This window comes from Octodon degus, unplaced genomic scaffold (assembly GCF_000260255.1).
Source record: "Octodon degus isolate 3935 unplaced genomic scaffold, OctDeg1.0 scaffold00021, whole genome shotgun sequence".
Taxonomy (NCBI): Eukaryota; Metazoa; Chordata; class Mammalia; order Rodentia; family Octodontidae; genus Octodon; species Octodon degus.
In genome coordinates, this window is record NW_004524597.1 from 20,707,082 (window position 1) to 20,727,373 (window position 20,292).

Consider the following 20,292-nt stretch of genomic DNA (forward strand, 5'->3'; position numbering starts at 1 on the left):
TAGTGATACCCTGTACCAAATAAGTAAATCAATAAAAGGTTAAAAAAATTAAAAACAATTCTTGGGGCTCCTTTGTCAAGAGGATGGGACACTTCTTTTCCCTTTGTTCACATCCCTCAACCTTTCTCAGACTTCTTTTCTTGATTTTTTTGGGTTGCTTTTTTTTTCTTTCTGTATTTAGGACAGGGTCTACAGGGTCTCACAGCAGAGACCAGAGTTGTACTGGTCCTCCTTTTTTCAGCCTCCCAAGTGCTGGGATTATAGGTGCATGCCACCACACCCAGTCTCCATCACTGGGTATTGAACCCGCTGCACACTGCCTAACCAGGCACTTTAGTCTGCTGAGCTATCAGGCCAGCTTGATTTATTTTAACCTGTTTGCAAATATTGAGGATGGTTCTATGTGCTATATGTAGAGTACCATTTCCTCCAGATCGTTCATCTGTGATGACTTTGAGAACTTTATGTTTCAAAGAGTTTAGCTGAAGTATTTCAAATCATCAAGCTATTTTTTTTAAAAATACATCTATAGCATAATGTAGATTCACTATTAGTAATTACCATATGTATATTAAGTTTCAAAGATCTGATATAGTTTATTTTTTGCTTCTATAAAATGATTTTTAATCATTTGCTGATTTACTGCAATTTTCCTGCAAAGCTAAGACTTGGTGTCAGGCATTTAATTTTGATGTAGCTTTGATAGCTAAAAAGGAAATTATATGTGGTCCTATCTCATGATTTATGTACATGTACTTTTCTTCTCTTGTAGTTTGTGTCTTATATGTACAAGGAGTGGGGAATAAAGAATGGAGAGAGGTAAGATAAAGATATATTAAAAATAATTGTGCCGGAGGATGCAGTAGAAGTCACCACAATGGGAAACTTCCTTGGTTTTCATTGTCTTTTTCAACCCAACAATTGAGTTTCTTTTTCATTTTATGCAAGTTATTTTTGTGTTATATTTTTATAATACTGAATACAAGAATAGTTCATTTATGAGCTTATTCAATATTCTAGATTGTATTCTCCTCAGCTAAACATAGGTCTACAATATTGTTATCTGATTGACAAGATTCCACATATAATTTAATTCTGTGGGCTTTGTCTCCCTATAGAGGTCAAATTGTTGATTTTGATAAAATGCCACATAAGGGCATTTTAAGTGGTGTACTTGATGTCAAACAACACCTGTAAATACTTTTTGCCAAAAGCAATCTAGGGTTTGGAAATAAAGTAGAAACCCAGTTTCCTTACACAAACACAGTATACATTGTTCTATGAAACAAAGGCAAAGAGGCTGAAATATTATTTTAATTAGCTGAGTTCTTAGAGTTGCTCCATATTCAAATGAAAGGATGATTGCTGAAAGGCAGGCGGGAGAGCATATTAAAATAAAATTAAAAATAAAGGCATTTCTGTCTGCCTGTGTCTGCAGGTTGTCTCAGGAAGGCAGTGCATTGTTTTAATGAGGTTACAGTTTCTGGCTAGATTTCTCTACAGAGTTGTGCTATTGTCAGAAATTGTTTTGTGCCAGGCACTTTGTTGATGTGTCTCAGTTGTGAGGAGGAGTGTGAGAATAAATCATCTGTAACTTACTCTCAGAATGGGAGGGAAGAACAGTTTGCAGGTTGCTCCTACAGTGATGACTTTGTGGGTCACTGGGATACTGAGCACCACTGTGCTACCTGTTAGTCCGCTGGCCGCGTGTGTGACACATACGCGAGCTAACTCTGTCGTGTAAAGAGAAGGTTGATTTTGGCTCACAGCTGTAGAGAGAGAGGATCAGCCCATGATTCCTCGGCCCTTTAAATTGGAAGATAACACGTCGTGGCAGGACCCTGTGATAGAGCAAAGCTTTTCGCCTTATCCCTAGGAAGTAGAAAATGTGCAGTGAGGGACCTGGGGTCTCACTGTTCCTTTGAGGGCTCACCTGACTGACCCAGGGACCTCCCACCGGGTCCCACCTACACTCCTCCTGATAGCACTGGGTTGATGACCACCTTTAAACCACAGGCCTTTGGGGGGAATGAACGATGCACCTGCTAGCCCCGTGCTGCTACCCAGCGAGGTCTCACGCCCATCTTACGGTGCACACTGCATTTGGTTCATCTCCAGGACTTCCAGAAGCTTAAGTGTTTGTGCATAGCTCTCAAGCTAAGTCCAGAGTCTCTTCTGAGACACAAGGCAGACTGAGCCATGAGCCTCTGTAATAATAACACAACAGGAAACATGAAGATACATACACCCTAATGCAGTGATGGACAAACAAAGGGTAACATTCTGTCCCCAAAGGGAGCAATACAGGGATAGAGAGGAATTGGATCAAAACAAGAACTGAACTCAGGAGGGCAAACATTAAATCGTGAATCTCCATAGCAGGCCTTTAGAGGCACACGGGCCCTGGGGGTTGAGCAGCCTCATGCCCTGTCGTATTGCTGGCTGCAGACCACCAGGTCCCGCAGACTGTTTCTGCTTGCATGTCTGCCGCATGCGGCTAGTGTCTCCAGCTCCCTGGGTCTGCACTGCAGCATTGGTTTTACTACCACAGCTCCATGTCCAAAGCCGCTTTCTGCAGCTCATTGCTGCCATGCTGGGCTTTCCTCTGAAGTCTTGTTGAAGCCTTCATTATCCCATAACCCTGGCTTTTAGCCTGCCTGAGCCTGAATCACAGAGATGATGCGAAGCTTTGCTGTCAGATGGAGCAGTAGTGGGGCATCCTGAGACACGTATGATTATGAGGAAGTGATTCCTTAGTGGGTCCTGGGAGTGGAGAGTGCCCAGGGTACTCTCTTGTGTTCTTTAAAATAAATTTGATTTCTACATCTTTAAGCCTATATTATATGGGGAAGACTTTTTTTTTTTTTTGTCATTAGAGTCTACCTACACAGCCCAGACTCATAGTGATTCTCCTGATTTCTGCCTCCCTAGTGCTGGGATTATAGGCATGCACCATCACACTCAGACTCTATCGCTGCCTCAGTGTACCCAAGGGTGGGGTTGGCACAGCATTTGGAGCCAGGGACCGAACCCTGACCCCTGCGCTTACCTAAGCAAGCGCTTAGTCTGCTGAGCTATACTGCCAGCCCTTGGGTAAGGCTTTTTAGATGCCCTCTGGCATGTCTACTCTTATCCTGGTGAAAAAGAACTTGGTTCCTTTTTTAAATCAGTGTAAATCCTTGCACCCTCCTTGGTTGGAGCTTCCCATGCACCTCATTTTCTGGCCAAGCTGCACAGTTTGCAAACCTTTCTGTCTGCTCCAACTTGCTCCTAATTTTCACTTTAAATTTGGCCAAAAGCAGCCACAAGGCCTGTGCTTCAGTCTGTCTACTCTGTTGCCTTGAAATTTCCTGACTGATGAACTAGTTTGTCACCTCTAAGCACAGCCTCTCAGGCAGTCTGAAGGCATGGACGAAAAGCATCTGTGTCCCTTGCCATGGTGTCACAAAGATGGCCGTAGTTCATTTCCATCCCAGGCATTATTAGGGTAGCTTTGATTGTCTGCATTCCTCTCAGCATCCAGACCTGACTCTCTCATGGAAGCTGTGCGTGCAACCCTTTGGCATTTCCCCAGTGTATGCTTCCAAACTCTTCTGCATTTCTCCTGTAACCAATTCCGAAGGTTTCTTCACAAGGTACAGAGTAACAGCGAAGACCCACCTACTTTTATTTTCTGTGGTAGTCAACTTTCTGTTGACTGACAGTACAAATATCTGAGGTAATCCATTGCTGAAGAGAAATGCTTTAGTTTGGCTCATGTTTTAGGGGTTTCAGACCATAGCTAGTTGGCTCCTTTGCTTTAAGAGAGGACGCTTATTATGATGGGAGTGTCCAGTGGAGCAAAGCACTGTTTATTATCAGGAAGCAGAAGAGACTTAGGAAGAGGGTGAAGGTCTTACAGCACCACTAGGCACCATCTCTTAGGGGTTCCTCCACCTTCAAGAGTACCACCCTGGGGGCCATACCTTTTATACCTCGGCTTTGGGGGAAATTTAACCTCAGTTGTAGCAGCCTGCCTAATTACTTCCACATATCTGCACATGGTTTTTGGGAATTATCTCAAGCTGTGAAGATCTAGTGTAGATTCCTCAGCCTGACTGTATGGCTACTTCATGTTTGCTGCCGTATTGGCTAAGAACATTGCCAGCCAAACGATAAAACCGTATTGTAGTCATCAGTTTCTTCTTCTCCAAGTTTCTCACTGAGTCGTCAGTTTTCTAGCACTATGAATTCCTCGGTGGATAAAATAAAGCACAGCAAGAACTTGCAAAGGAGCTACTTCCTTTGTGCACACCCCACCACCTCCTGAGCTGGTCCCTCGTCTCTCCCTCATCTGTCTCGTCATTCCTATAGCCTTCTAAAAGCTGTCCTTCCTCCTGCTGTTCGCTGTCCAGTTCCCCCATCAGAAGGCCTGTGACTGCTCTTACTGACCAGGTTGCCGACTGCTTGGGGCTCAGAATTTACCAGGATTGTGAGACAATGAATCATTATTTTAGGAACCAAAGAGGAATGAAGATAAGGGCAGACATGTGTCTGAGCCTTCTTGGTCACTTTCTCTTCACTGAGATACAGTCACCCAACCCCAATGGAAAGGAAGAGAGATTATTTTGACTTCTGGTGTGTAGAAGTTTCAGCCCTAGTCCTGAGGCTGTGAGGCATACCTCAGGGATGCATACTAGAGGACAGCTCCCCACGGGTTACTGAGGATGGACGCAGAGAACATGAAGGAGGAGGAGCAAGCTAACACCCTCCCCCGCTGCGTCTGCCAGGACCAACCTCCTCTGACTGGGCTTCGCCTCCCAACATTACATTTAGCTATAACCCCATCAATGGGCTTGTCCTCTAATGAGTGCCATGGCTGCGTGATCCAGTCACCTCCACAAGTCCCACCTGTGAGTGCATGACTCTTTGAGGGGACCCCGAGGTGCAAACCATCCAGTGGGCCAATGTAAATCCCTAATGATAAATCACTCTGCATCTTTATCAGATAAGGGGAGGTTGGACAGTAATATATTTCAGAATTGGGCCTGGAGGCTCATGCTTAGCTGGTGTTGATGAGTAGGCTCAGCCCAGAATATTCCTTGCTTGAAAAACTCCTCAGGCTTCTCTGTTATGTAAGAACTAAAATATAACTTTCTTACCTAAGGTACAAATTCTTTCATAATAGTAATGGTTAGCTACTGCTTGCAAACTTGCACACTTATTGAGGCTTTTGCAGTAACCTTGAGAGGTTGGATGCTAGTACAGTTCTTATTTTATTTGTAAGAAACAAGTACAGAATGTTTAATTTGACCAAAATTACCTAGTTGTAAAAGGTAGAATGTTAGGTTGTGCGCAGTTAGAGCACCGTACAATGCACAATCCTTTTCTGACTCCAACCACCACCTTCTGGTTTTAGAAATGGGATATATGTTTATGTTAGCTGTGGGGGCTTTAGTACTTTTTTCTAAACTTCAGTATAAAAGAAGTACAAGTAGGAAACACAGGTTTATAGTTTAAAAAAGTGGCATACTATTAAAATAAAACAGTGATAAAGCAAGATAGTTTACTTTTTCCTCTTTGAAGGACTAGAAAGTATTGGCAGTCACAAGGAAGATAGCAGCAACATAAAAATAGATGAAGTAATGATAAATGAGACTCAGAGTTGCAGAGAATTGGTAGAAACTGATGAAGGAAGGTGAAGAGATACCGTTATCTTCATGTGCTGTGTGCTACAACAGATCACCCAAGATTGGGTAACTGATAGACTCATGAGGGTTGTGGACTGCTTCTTCCCCAAGCTGGAAAGCAGAAGGGGAAGAAAGCACAGGAGTAAGTAGGGTGGGTGCTAACCTCACGAATGCCTCTTTATCACAGTCGCCACTGCCCTGATAATGAACCCACTTCCCAGGCAGTGGAATTAATCCATTCATGAGGACCTGATCTAAATACCTCTTAGAGGTTCCACCATTCAACACTTTTGATTTGGGGGTTTAGTTTTCAACACAAGAACTTTTTTTTTTTTTTTTAGAACCGGGGATCAAACTCAGGCCCTTGCGCATGCCAGGGAAATGCTTATTCTATTGAGTCATCTCCCTGACCCCAACACAAGAACTTTGGGAGAAACACTAACCATATCACTCCTTAAGAGGGTATCTTGACACTGAGTGTTGCAAAGCAGTTAAAAGTGTTAAAGAATGACAGAATGTTCTGGAGGAATAGAAAGGAAGTACAGATGCAAGAGACCTGCACTGGGTAGCACTTAGCAGCTAAGTGAAATTGCTGGTAATAAAGGGGCAGAACAATGAAATGCATTGTGCTACTTAATTCTCCACAAAATCATCTGAGGAAGACAGTTTTCTTTGGAGAGCCAGGGTGTGTACTGGACCGCTCAGTGATTCTCTTTTCCCACCCGTACCACAAAGAATGGTGGTGATTTCAGCCCATATATTTCTTTTGACTATCAAGTGGTACCTGCTGATAGTACCTGTCACATAGGCAATGCTATCATTAAGCTTGTGCAAATACAAAAAAATAAATAAATAAATAAAACAAAGTGAGCAAGGGGCAAGTAAATAAATTACTTCCTTCATTGTAGAATTCTGTAAAATGCTTTGCCCAAGCTCAACAGTTGATGGGAAAATGACCGGGGAGATTTATGTGGCCTCACATCCAATGTGAAGTGGACGTGTTATACAGCTGCTTAAAGGCTAATGCAGTCTGGAGGTGCATTGATAGATGTGTTGTGCTTACCTCAAGGGATATAATGCTATTATGTTGAACCATAAGGACCTGTCATTTTTGTAGGTCAGTAATGGTTGAGTGTTGGCAATTTTATGTGATTCAACCTAGTACTATTGCATTTTCCTCTGGTGGAAGCAAATTGAAGTTGCTTTCCAGTTCTATATTTTAGCCCGTCCAATAGCCAGGTATTGTTTGAGGAGGACTTCGATCTTGAACTCAAGGATAGAAGCTATGCTATTTGAATGAAGGAATGTTTATTCTGAAAAATGTGAAGGGGGGATAGTCACAATGATTGACTTCAAACTTTTAAAATGTTTTCACTTAGAAATGTGTGTGGGGGTGGTGGGTGCTTACTTTGGGGGTGTAGATAGCAACAAAAGTTTTGGCCCAAGATCAGGAGAGGAAGAGGCAGGATTTATTTCCCTGTGAGGAAGACCTTTGTGATAGAGTGTGGCATAGGAGGATGAGTTTCCTACAACTACAGTAGATGTTGTATGGAAGGACATATTCAGAGATGCGTGCATTCAACAGGGAGAAGTAGAACACTGAGGTCTTATGTCTTTGCAGCCTTGTTGTTTTATGACGTTAGAGTCTTCAAAACAAGTTTTTTAATTATTTTCCTGATTCTTACAAGGTGCCTTTAGGATTGAACATTATTTTGAAAGCATGAAAATAGCTGTCAGCATATTTGAAATCAGAGCAGAGAAATATAGCTACTTTAGTAATAATTAAAAAAATCTGTCCATTTGTCAATTTAGGCAATAGTTAGCAAATGGATAAGTAAGAATAGTGTGTTTCTTTCCCCCCCCTCAGAGGGTATGAAGTTTAGCTGCAGCATTTTCTCAGCAAACTTGTCATGTCTATGTAACCTGTTTGTTGATTGAGATGTCAGTATTATCCTAATACCATTGTGTTGGGTTTCCATTTGAATTAAGGTGTATTATCCAACAGAATGTAGTAACTTCGTGTTAGTCTAGATAATTACTTTTAGATAACAGTAAGGAATAGGCTCAAAGAATCTTAAAATATGAACCAAAAATGATCCAAATAAAGAAATAGAAAAATCATTTAAAATTAACTTGAACTTGAAACAGCAATTTTGAAATTATTTCTGATACTATTAGAAATACTTCCTTCAATAAATTCAATCTAATGATTGTGAATTATAAAAAGCTCTTGGAAATAATGGATCTTTTATAACTAAAATGATTTTTCACTGCATAATAATTTCAGGGCTAGAAATGATACTTAAATACCACAAATTATGGAAATATGAAAACCTCTTAGTGGCAAGTGGAAATAGCAACGTAACATCCCCAAGGATGTGCATCTCGCTGTGAGAGGCTCTGAAATGTTGCAATTAACTTCTTTGAGTTTGATTTTAGTTACCCATAAAGTAATCTATTTTAAACATTGAAAATTATTGAATTGGTTCCAGATTTCCTGAGTTAGACTGGGATGAATGCAGGCAGGCAAAAGATGTTTATAAACTGCAGTGATTGTAGTTTAGAGGCAAACAAATTTAGCGTCAAATGCCAATTACTACAGCTTGACATTGTGTCTGCTCTGCCTCACTCACTGACATTGAGCTATTTTAATGTTTATTCATCTCCACGCTGAATAATTGTATAACACAATACACTCCACATATTCCAAAGGAATGGGAAAATTCTTCATAGCCCAGCTAATGTGCTTGTTTATTTATAAGTATTTCCTAACCTTGTAATTCTTTTTAAAATTTTTTTCATGTGTGTATGTAGTATGTATGTATTTGGTACATGGTCTCACTACACAGCTCAGACTCGTGCTGATCCTCCTGTCTCAGCCTCCCCAGTGCTGGGATTATAGATTTGTACCACTGTGCTCGATTGTGGGGCCAGCATGATGCACCTGGGGTTCCAGGGCCAGCACAGCATGCAGTACCAGGGATCAATCTGAGTCCTTGTGCTGGCCAGGCAGGTGCTTAGGCCGCTGAGCTGTCTCCCCAGCCCAGCCTTACAATTCTTAAACTCACATGTAGAATTTATTTCTCCCTTGCACCTGTGAAACCCAATAATCTATCTTTCTTATGGCCCTTTTCCCCTTTTACTTCTTATTATGAGCCAGGGAGATGACTCAGTAGAGTAAGTGCTTGCCTGGCAAGTGCAAGGGTCTGAGTTCAATCCCTGGTTCCGCCAAAAAAAAAAAAAAAAAAAAAAAAGAAAAAAGAAAAAAGAAACATCAAAGACATTTTATTAAGTTTATTTTTAATAGTACATAAAACAAAATAGATATTTTTATTTATTTATTTTTGACATCAGTTATTTTAAAGAAAAAAAAAACAATGGTACAAAATCTCAAAACAAGATTTTAGGAGAGTAACATTGTGTATTGTTACTGCAAGTAGTTTCTCATATTACAAGATATGGGCAAGAAATAATAAATAAACAACAGATATTTTTATAGTAAAGGGAGATACACACACATGCACTGTACAGTGCTCAAATCAGGTTAAGCATATCTATCTCTTCAAATGTTTCTTTATGATGAAAACTTCAAAGCTCTGTCTTCCTAGTGTTTTGATTATATATATATATATATATATATTCATATTTATGTGTTGATACATATGTATCACTCATAGGTACTCTACTGCCCAATAGCGTAAGAACTCCTTAGCCCCACCTAGCTGTAAGTTAGCACCCACTGATCAGACTCTTCCCATCTCTCCCTACCCCACATGCTTTCCACCATCACTGTACTCCAAATGCCTATGGCAGTAGTTTTTTTAGATTCCACAGATGAATTCATGTAGAATGTATCTCTATGTCTGGTTTATTTTGATATAATGATCTTCACTTCCATCTGTGCTGTCAAAGTGATAGGATCTCATTTTTATGGCCACGTAGTAGTGCATTATGGATAGGTGCTGTTTTTTCCTTATCCAAACATCAGGGACTCTTAGGTTGCTTGTGTATTTATTTGTTGGCTGTGGGGAATGGTTTCAACATACTGATTTCATTTCCTTTGACTGCATGTCCAGTAGTGAGGATGTGGGGTCATGTGGTCATTCCAGCTTTAGTTTCCTGAGAAAACTCCATAATGCTTTATCAACAGTGCGTAAGGGTTCTTTCCGCTCTAGCATTTGTTATCTTTAGTGTTTCGATAATGCCCACTCTCCATGGAATGAGTGATTTTTCATTATGGCTGTCATATACCTGTTGGCCATTGAATGTCTTCTTTAGGTTAGTGGCTGTAAAGGGTATTGCCAGTTTAAATTGAGAAGGTTTTCATTTTGCTGTTGAGTGTTGAAGTTTCTTGAATATTCTGGCTATCAGTCTCTTTTCAGATATATAGTTTTTATTCTTTTTTCCCCGTTTGTTAGTCTGTCTCTTTACTCTGGTTATTGTTTTCCTTGTTATGATCCTTCTCTGGTCCTTTTGGATTGGTGAAATTTTGTTTCTTTATTTTTACTTTAATTTCTTGTGGTTTTAGATTTTTTTTAAAGAAAACTCATGCCCTTTAGAAGGTCTAGAAGCATTTCTGCTATACTTGTTTTAGTACTTTCATGGTCTCAGGTCTATATACATGTCCTATTTTAGTTCATTATGTAAATGGTGAGGCGTAAGGGTCTAGTTTCACTGCCATTGTGTAGACAGCTAGAAGACTTTGGTTTTCAGATCCTTTTGTTGAAATTCAGTTGACCATAGATGTGTAGGATGGCTTTTGAACTTTTCATTCTATTCCACTGGTCCATGATGCTGTTCTTAGGCCATTCCCATTGCTGGTGTTTTTAAGTTCTTTATATTCTAGAGAGCAGACCCTTGTCTGAGTACTTATTTGTCATGATTACTTCCAAATTTGTAGGTTGCCTTTTCACTTTATTGGTAATTTCTTTTGACGTGAAAAAACTTCTCAGTAAGAGCAGGTCCCAGTTGTTAATTCTTTCAACTGTTCCCCGTGCGATTTGATTTCTGTCCATGAACTCTTTGCCTACCCCTATGTCTTCAAGAGTTCCACCTACTTTCTCTTCCAGGAGATTTAGTGTCTCTGCTTTAATGTTTAGATCTTTAATCCATTTTGACTTTAGTTTAGTGCATGGTGTTAGACCCGGGTCAAGTTTGAGTTTTTGGCATGTAGAGAGCCAGTTTTTCCAGCACCATTTGTTAAAGAGGCTGTCTTTCTTCCAGTGAGTATGTTTAGCCCTTTTGTCAAAGATAAGGTGGCTGAGTGTGTTCATAGAGGATTCAGTGTCTTCTAATCTATTCCATTGATCCTCAGGTCTATTTTGATGCCAATACCATGCTGTGTTGACTGCTGTAACTTCATCATGTATCTTGATCTCATGTAGGCTGTAAAATGCCACCTGATTTGTTCTTTTTGCTTTAGAGTGCTTTGGCTATGTGTGTGTGTATGTTTCTTTATGTATTTGAGGACCTTTTTAACAGTCTCTGGTGAATGTCATTGATGTTTTGATAGGGGCTGAACTGACTCAATAGTATGGACATTTTAATGGTATTGGTTCTTCCACATGCTTCGTTGGGAGTCTTTCCTGTTTGCATTTGTGTCTGTACATGTCCTCTACAATTTCTTTCATTAATGTTTTAAAATTTTTGTTGTAGAGCTCCTTTACTTCTTTGGTTAAATTTATTGTTAGGTATTTTTTAAAGTTGTTATCAATAAGATTACTTTCTTGATTTGTATTTTAGATAATTCATTACTACACTTGATCTTAGCTGAAAGTCCAAGAAGCGATAGATAATTCTTTACTGATGTATAGGAACATTACTGATTTCTTATGTAGAGTTTGTGTCCCGTTACTTTGCTAATTTCATTTATTATTTATAGTGATTTTTTTAATGTAGTCTTGCAGGTTTTCTATGTATGAAACCATGTCATTTGCAAAGAAGAGTTTAACATCCTTTCTTCCAATTTGGTTCCCTTTCTGCGTTTTTTTTTTTTTTTCTTTCTTACCTATTTGCTATGGCTTAAATTCAGTACAACATTTAATATAAGTGGTGAATGGGTGCATCCTTTTCTTGTTCCAGATTTTAAAAAGCTTTCAACTTTTCTGCATTTAGTATTGTGTGTGCTTTACAGACTTTATTATGTTGAGATGTGTTTCTCCTTCTGGGTAATTTCTTCAGAGATTTTATCATGAAGGGATATTGAAGTTTATCAGATGCCTTTTGTTCATCAGCTAAGATGATCATATCTTTTTTTCTTTGCTTGTATGTATGTTATGATACAATTACAGATTTGAATGTATTAAACCATCCTGGTATCCCTAGGAGGAATTCCACTTGCTAATGCTGAATATCCTTGTCAATGTACAGTTACATTTTGTTTGCTAGTATTTTGCTGAGAATTTTTACATCTGTACTCATCAAGAATTTTTCCTTTGGTTCTCCCTCTCTCACCTCTCTATATGTTTTCTTTTCTGATTTTGGTATGAGAATATTGTTGTACAATAAAATTATTAAAAATAATAAATAAATGTTAGGTTAATACTTTCCTCCAGGATTCAGTTAAAGGGAATGGGTCCACTTTTCATTTAATTAAGGTGTCTGCATCTTGTACTGTGAATACTACAAAGACAACAATATGCAATGTAATAATTATTGTAATTGTCTTAATAACCTGTTTTGAAACTGTCTCATTGCTACTTCTTTCTCAATGAAATTAATATAAAAAATAAAAACAAAGGATATTGTTAGCCTCATAGAATGTGTTTGGAAGGAATTGCTTTTCTTATTTTGAAATAATTTAAGAAGTGTTGGCATTATTTTTTCTTTGTATGATTCATAGAACTCAATAGAGAAGCCACATTCTCCTGAGCTTTTCTTTGCTGGAAGACTGTTTATTACTAATTCAGTCTTATTATTCATTATTATTTTGGTTTGTTTTTCTGTTGTTTAAGATTCAATCTTTGTAAGGTATACTTGTCCAAGAATTTGTCTATTGTTTTTAGATTATCTTTTTTTTTTTTTTTTTGTACCAGGGATCAAACTCAGGGCCTTATGCTGCTGAGCTATCTCCCTGGCCCATAGATTATCAATTGTTTTGTGTGTATTTCTTAATACTCTCTAATGAGCAACTATGATATACCTTTTTCATCGCTAAGTTTTAGCTTAGCTAAGGGGTTGTAAATTTTGTTCATCTTTTCAAAGAATTAATCTTTGATTGATTGACCTTTTTTATTGTTTTTTTACTCTATGTTTCATTTATTTTTGCTTTTCATCCCAGTTTTTGGGACAAAATATCACATGCCTGTGGTTTAAAGGGGGAGAGGTTTATTTTGGTAATGTTTAAGGAGTCTGACCTCAGGTCTGGCAAGCTTAACCCTGGAGATGGCATGACAGAAAGGTTGGGGCTGAGGAAATGTGCTGTGTCATAGCTGTGAGACAGGAAAGGGCAGGGAGGGGCTCGTAGCTCCCCTGACTGGGCCTCCGAGGACCTGCTCTTCTACCTGGGCCCCATAGCCTCATGGCCAATTTCCCGGGGGGCTCTCCCATGACCCATTCTCCTTCCCAAAGCTCCACCTCTGAATGCATGACGCTGCTTGTAGTTGTTGGGGAATTTAGGAGTAAATCATAGCAGGCCCCTGTAACTTCTACTTCTGGAGTTTCCTTCCTTTTGTCTTTTATTCTCTCTCTCCCCCACCTCTGTCTGTCTCTCTCTGTCTCTCTGTCTGTCTCTCTTTCTCTCTGTCTCTCTCTGCCTGTCTGCCCCTCTCTTTCTGCCTGTCTGCCTTTGTCTCTCTGCCTCTGCCTCTCTGTCTCTGGCCTCTCTCTTTCTCTCTTATGTCTCTGTCTCTCTTTGTTTCTGCTAGCTCCTTAAGATGTAACAGAAGATAGTTTGAGCTCTTTCTTGCTTTTTGATGTATGCATTGGACGCTATAAACTTCTCTTTTAATATTGCCATTTCTCATAGGTTTTGGTGTGTTGTATTTCCATTTTGTTTCAAGAAATGTTTAAATATCATCCTTGATTTCTTTCTTGACCTATTGGTTGTTCAAGAGTCAGTTGTGCAATTTGTTTATTTGTATGGTTAAAAGTTTTTCTTGTTACTCATCTCTACTTTCATTGTATTGTGATCAGGAAAGACTGATTTGATTTTAGTGCTTTTAAATTTGTTGAGGCTTGTTCCATGTTCTAGCAGATGATCTAGTCTAAAGAATATTTCATGTGCTGTGATGAATGTGTTTTGTCATTGTCGAATGGAATGTTCTAGAGAGATCTGTCAGGAACATCTGGTATAGGGTGCAGTTTCACTCTTCTCTTTGCTTGTTGGTTTCCTGTCTATTCTAACCATTACTAAATGTTGGATATTAAATTTCTAGAGCATTATTATAGTGTTAGAGTTTTATCTCTCCTCTTACATATATCTGTTGCTATTGTTTTAGACATTTGGATGCTCTGATAATGGGTGGATATATACAGGAGATTATCAAAATATACAGAGAATGTCTAAATTAAAAACAAATGCAGTGAGAGACACATTGCCATTGGTCCTTCTTAAAATTCTCCTCTGTGCTTCAGACATGCGTCCCATCCTTCTGGCCGCTTTCTGAAGAAGTTCTGAAAGTTTTCTTTTTTTTAAATTTTTTTTTAATTTTTATTTATTTGAGAGAGAGAGAGAGAGAGAGAGAGTGTGTGTGTGTGTGTGTGGTGTGTGTGTGTGGCCAGCTCAGCCCACCAGGGGGCGGGGCTGGCCGGCATGTGGTGCTGGGGGATTGAACCGCGGTCCCTGATGCTTTGCTAAGCTTGTTCTAAGTAGGTGCTTTAGACCACTGAGCCATCTCTCCAGCCCCTGAAAGTTTTCTTTAGTGAATATTTTTTTGTTTTTATGATGTGTGTTAGAAAATGTGGCAAGTGCTGTGCTGAGTGGCACCGGGAGAGCTGGCTCGTGACATCACTACAGCACGGCCTCAGCCGCCGTATTCCCTGGACCTGGCTCCAAGTGACTTAACTTCCCACCAGAGTGAAAATGACCATTTGCTAGAGGAGTTTTGAGCTGATTCAGGATGCTGAGGCGTTCAATGTAGTGCAATGAATGACCCTTACAAAAAACTACTTCCAAAACTGGTTTCAGCTGGGGATAAAGCCCAGCGGCACAACGTGTGCCCGGCACGTGCAAGGTCCTGAGTTCAATTCCCAGTACAAAAAACAACAACAAAAACCAGAAACAAAAAAATAATGAAAACTGCTTTTGAAAATGACAGTAGTCAGGTGTGGTGGTGTATGCCTGTAATTCCAGCACTTTGGAGGCTAAGGAAGAAGGATCGCTGTGAGTTCAAGGTCAGCCTGGGTTACACAGGGAGACCCTGTTTAAAAGGAAAAAAAAAAAAAGCCTATATGGATGAGATAAATATTTAAAGGAAGGAGAAGTATTTTGAGGGGGATTGATGGCAATGTGTTTAACAATTTTTTAAAAATTATTTAAACATTCATTATATTTTTCAGTTACACCTTCTATTTGGGGTAGCTGTGTCTTCTCATTTCATGTTATTCATTATATAATGAGCGCTTTTTATCTTTTCCTGCTTTTGATTACAAATATATGTTATCTGTTATAAACATGGCTGATCCTATTCTGTTGTGGCTTCCATTTACATGACATATTTTGTTCCATTTGTTTACCTTCAGTCTGCGTGTTTTCTTAGATGAAGTGAATTTCTTAGAAGCAACAATGGCGGCCCAGTGTGTTTTGAATGCACTCTGCCTCTTTTAGAGAACTTAGTCCTTTTACACTGAGGTCTTACTTCACCAGTGCTGCGCCTTGTTTTCTAGTTTTATTGCGTATAGTTCCTTATCCACCACCCCAAAGTCTTCCTCGTGGCTAAGTGATTTACTCATGCCTTTTGAGTCCTTGATTATTATTTTTGTTTTCTCTATTGCAGACTTCTGGTTTGTGGTTATAATGGGGCTTGCAAAAGCCACACACATTCTGATGATAACAAGCTGTTATAACAGCCTAGTAAGAGTAAAGGTAAAAAGGCAGAGTGTAGCCATGAAAATCTCTCCCCTTTCATGGCCTCATTCCCCACATTTTTAATTGCTCATGTTTCATTTTAAATTTTTTATTTTGCCTATTTCTCACATTAGTATAGGCACTAAGTATTTCTTTGTGTATCAGCCAGCTCCTGGTTGCTGTGATAGAATATCTGGGATAATCTACTACTTAACAAGGACAAATTTTGATTTTGGCTCATGTTTCTGAGGTTTCTGTCAGGTAGGAGTTGTGGTCCTCAAGGTTAGCATAGCATGATGGGAGTGTGTGGCCGAGGACGCCTATTTATCTGGGACAGCCAGGACACAGTGGAAGAAACAACTCTGCTGTCTCAATATCCCTGTCAAGGGTGTGGCCCTAATGACCTAACTTCGTCCTTTGTCCTGATCTCCCGAGCAACCTCCTATCTCTCTGCAGTGCTCCAGGCTGGGTGGGATTGGGGTAGGCCCAAATTACAGCATTTTGTTCTGTAGACTCCATGATAATGGTATATAACTGCTTGTGCGCTATCTTTACAAAATTAGAAGAAATTGAATTTGTTCTTATAATTACTTTCACCAATGTGTCTTATACTTTCAGTGTTTTCTCCTTACTCATTTAGTTTTCTTTCAGTTGGAAGAACTTTCTTCAGCATACCTTATAGGGTGGATCTGTAGAGATAAATTCCCAGCTTGTGATTTTCCAGGGATGTCTTTATTTTTCTTTCATTTCTAAGGAATGCTTTCAATTGATAGTTTTATTTTTATTTTTCATTTATGTATTTGGTACAGGGGTTCACTACGCAGCTTGGACTGGTGGTGATCCTCCTGTTTTCAGCCTTCCCAGAGCTGGGATTACAGGCGTGCACCACCACACCCCGTGGTATGACTTGGTCACTGGCTCAGTGTGCCCTAGGGGCAGGGGTGGCAGGGCATGCAGGACCAGAGATTGAACCCTGGTCCCTGTGCTTGCCAAAGCAGGCACTTAGTCTGCTGAGCTATCTCACTGGTCTAGTACATTATTTTTGGTTGGCATTTTTTTCATTCCTTGCTGTAAAAATGTTGTGCCTCTGTCACCTTCCCTATAAAATTCTGTCAGGAGAATTAGGATAACCTATGCATCCATCTATACTTGGTTGAATGAAATCTGACTGCTGATCTTTGGGTTTTCTGTACACTGGACATTTGCCCCTTTATGGGTAGAAAGTCTTCTGTTGGGATCTCAGCTTTCTGCCCCTCTGGAGTTCTCTGTTCTCTCTTGAAAACCTGTAACTTGAATGTTTGCTCTTTTAATGCTGTCTCAACATTCTTATAAGCTTCCCTCAATTCTCTTCATTATGTTTTCTCTTCTGATGGTATATTTTCCAATAGCCTGTCTTTGAGCACACTAATTTTGCCTTCTGTTTGCTCTGTGCTATTATTTATGCCTTCTGCTGGGTTTTTAATTCCGTTCAGTGTATCTTTCAGCTCAAGGTTGACATTTGACTTTTAAAAATTTCCTTCTCTCTCTCACGTTTCTCCATTGGAGTATTAAATTATTTATTTGTCTTATTTTGATGCTTGTTGAATTTCCTTAACAATAGCAGTTTAAGACTTTCGTCTGTGATTTTGGACTTGCTAGTTACTATCTACTTGGCTTCTGGTACCATAAGCATTTCTTGAGGGCACGAGTCCCTGCACCATTGAATTGGAATGTGTGTGTGTGTGTGTGGGTGTGTGTGTGTATTACTAGGGATTGAAGGTATGGTTTTCATAGTTATATCCAAAGCCTTTTTCACAAATTTGAGACAGGTTCTTGCTTAGTCGCTAAGTTGCCCATGTAGGGCTGATTTCATGGTCCTCTTGCCCCATCCCCTCAGAGTGCTGGGATTACAGATGTGTACACCGCCCCGCTGTATTCTTTATTCCTGTTCTATGCAGTGATCTACACATGAAATCATCTGCATGGTGAGAATTTTGTTTTTCTTCCAGGCTTCATAATTTGGCTACATTCGTCTCTTATCTTCCTAGAAATTGGAGCAGTCTTCTCTTTTTTCTTTTCCTTTTGTCTGAGCTAATTTTGGGTTCTGTATTGCTAGATGATGCCCATGGTCATTTTGCTACGGATGTGATGCTGCTGTTTCAGCACTAGAGAGCAATCCAAGCCCATGGTTGTCCCAGATCTTTAGTTGATATGTTTTTAGTCATGAACTGGATGAGTACACAGAACATTAGTTGGTCTTATCTCCCTGGGGCCAGTATATCCCAAAATGCATTTTTCACATTCGCAGCCCTGTAGTCTTGGGCTACAGAAGTTCACCCAAATCTGAGCAGAATCACCATGGAGCCACACCACAGGCTTCAGTGTGACACGCGTGACCACTGCTTCCACTTCGCTGGGTCGTGCACTGTGGGCACAGTCCAAGAGCAGCACAGTAATGAATGGAGTCAGATTTTCTGCTGTGAGACATCTAACACTGAAGAGGGTTCAGAGCCCAAGACTCCTGCAACGAGCCACAGATAATACTGGGCAGGACAGAAGTCGTACAGAGTGAAGTCATGGGCTTGGCCCTGGGCTGTTCCAGAGATCCCATTTATTGGCAGTGGTCCTTGGAAAGGGACATTGAGTTCCAGGGCAAAATCTTGTGCTCATCCTCAATGACTGAAGTCTTCCTCTGCATTGTGCTGCCAGAGCTTGGAGTAGTGTCGATGAATGCAGTCCCTTGGCCATTAAAGTTGGCACCAAGCTCAATCTCACACCTTCAGAGAGCTCTGTATTCTAAGAGGTGTATCCAGTTCCATGCTGCAGTTGACATGAAGCAAGCAAAAATGTAGACATGTTAGAGGAGTACATCTGCCTTTTGTGAATTGTGAGGACACACTCAGAACTGCCTGTAAGCACCACTGGCTGGGGAAAGCTTTGTTACCTGAGGTTAAGGGCGGCAGGGTATAGGCAGTTCCTTGCCTATCAAGGCAGGGTATAATCTGGGTCATGTCTGAGCCTCATAGCCTCCGGGATCTGTGTATCTGGGGCAGGGTGGTACTGCCTGTGCTTAGGTCCGCTCCGTGGTAACAAGGATGTCAAGTTACCATGGGATCAGGGGACTGAGTGTCAAGTCTGGCCCCCTGATCCCGAGGTAGGCACAGAGGCCTGCATGTGGGATGTTTGGTTTCTTCCTAGTGTTGAGTCTCACTGCACATCACTGGCACTGGACTCCAAAACTAGGTTCTGTCCTAGTTTTCATGCCTTGCCTCCTGGCAGGTAGCCTTGGTTTTCTCTTTGCTGTCTGCAGTTGAGGTCAGTCATCTGGCTGGTCTAGTCCCAGAGGCTCAGTCTGCAGGGCCTGGCAGGGGTTGGGGCCTGATGTTGCCTGGCACTAGGCTTTGCCGTGATGGGCCTGATGCAGTGTTTCAGATCTGAGGAGGGAGCATCTTGCTTCAGGGGTTTTGAAGTTGGGGGAAAGGTATTGTTGGCAATTTACTCCTTTCTTTTCAGCTGTGTCTTTTCATTACAGCAAAGCCAGGTGCTATGGTCTCTCACCTGGTCTTAGTAGTGCTTGTGAAGGGCGATCGGTGCTTGAGTTCTCTCCATATAGTGTGTTTGTGGTGAGATGAGGGGCACAGGTTCGTAGCCACCCTCCTGTTCTATCTCCTACCATATATTTTTCAAGACAATTATTGGACTATATGTATAATTTTTAATACAGGGTCTGCAGGGTCTCAGTACACAGATCAGACTCATAGTGATCCTCCTGTTTTCAGCCTCCCAAGCACTGGGATTACAGGCATGTGCCACCATGCCCAGTCTCAATCGCCATCTCAGTGTGCCTCCCCGGGGACAGGGCCAGCATGGCACATCGGGGATCGAACTGCAGTCCCTGTGCTCTGCCTAAGCAGGCACTTTATTCTGCTGAGCGATCTGGATGGCCCAGACAACTTAGATACTTCCAAAATAATCTCAATCTAATTTAACTTAATTTAGATATTTATATTAAAATATCATAATTTAAAATAATTGGGAAGATTATTAAAATAATTGTGTCTTAGCCCGTTTTGTATTACTGTAACACAGTTCTCACAACTGGATACCTTAAAATGAAGAGACTTGCTTATAGTCCATAGTATTAGTGAGTTTCCAACACAACTGGCAGTTGTCCGAAGTTGTTGACTTGAGCCTTTTACAGCTCAGCATATTGATATAGCTTTACTTTTCATACGTCATGGTTATACTTTTCTGCTGTATGGTTAAGACAAAGTTAAAGCAAGAACTATATAACTGAAATGTAACTTTTGCTGTCTGATAAGGACAGTCAAATCCCCTCAGGATTTACCCTAGAACCATGTACAGCACCTTCTGGATCTTTTGTCACTGTCAGCCATCTGGATAAGTCATGGCCCTTGCTTGACCAATTTGCTCTCTGTGAAAGCCTGATATTAGATTATTTTGCTGAATTCAAGTACCTACAATCTTTGGACTGGCATCAAGTATGAAAAGGTCCTTTAAAGACTTCTCCAAATAGAGCTTTTCTAACAGTCCTGGCACACTCATGTCTGACAAAACAGAAGAAAAAAGGGAGATATAAGTAAAGGACCATTTTGTAGTGAAAACAAATATATATAT

The 20,292-nt window shown here is 40.4% G+C and overlaps 1 protein-coding gene across 1 annotated transcript in view; it reads left to right on the plus strand.

Annotated features, from left to right (window-relative positions):
* The window catches only part of Cpne8 (copine 8), a 250,510-nt gene that overhangs the window by 36,015 nt on the left and 194,203 nt on the right, over positions 1–20,292 (plus strand). Inside the window, exon 4 of the mRNA XM_023711426.1 lies at positions 746–819. Coding sequence (XP_023567194.1) covers positions 746–819 — 74 coding nt within the window. The remainder of the gene's footprint in view (positions 1–745; positions 820–20,292) is intronic.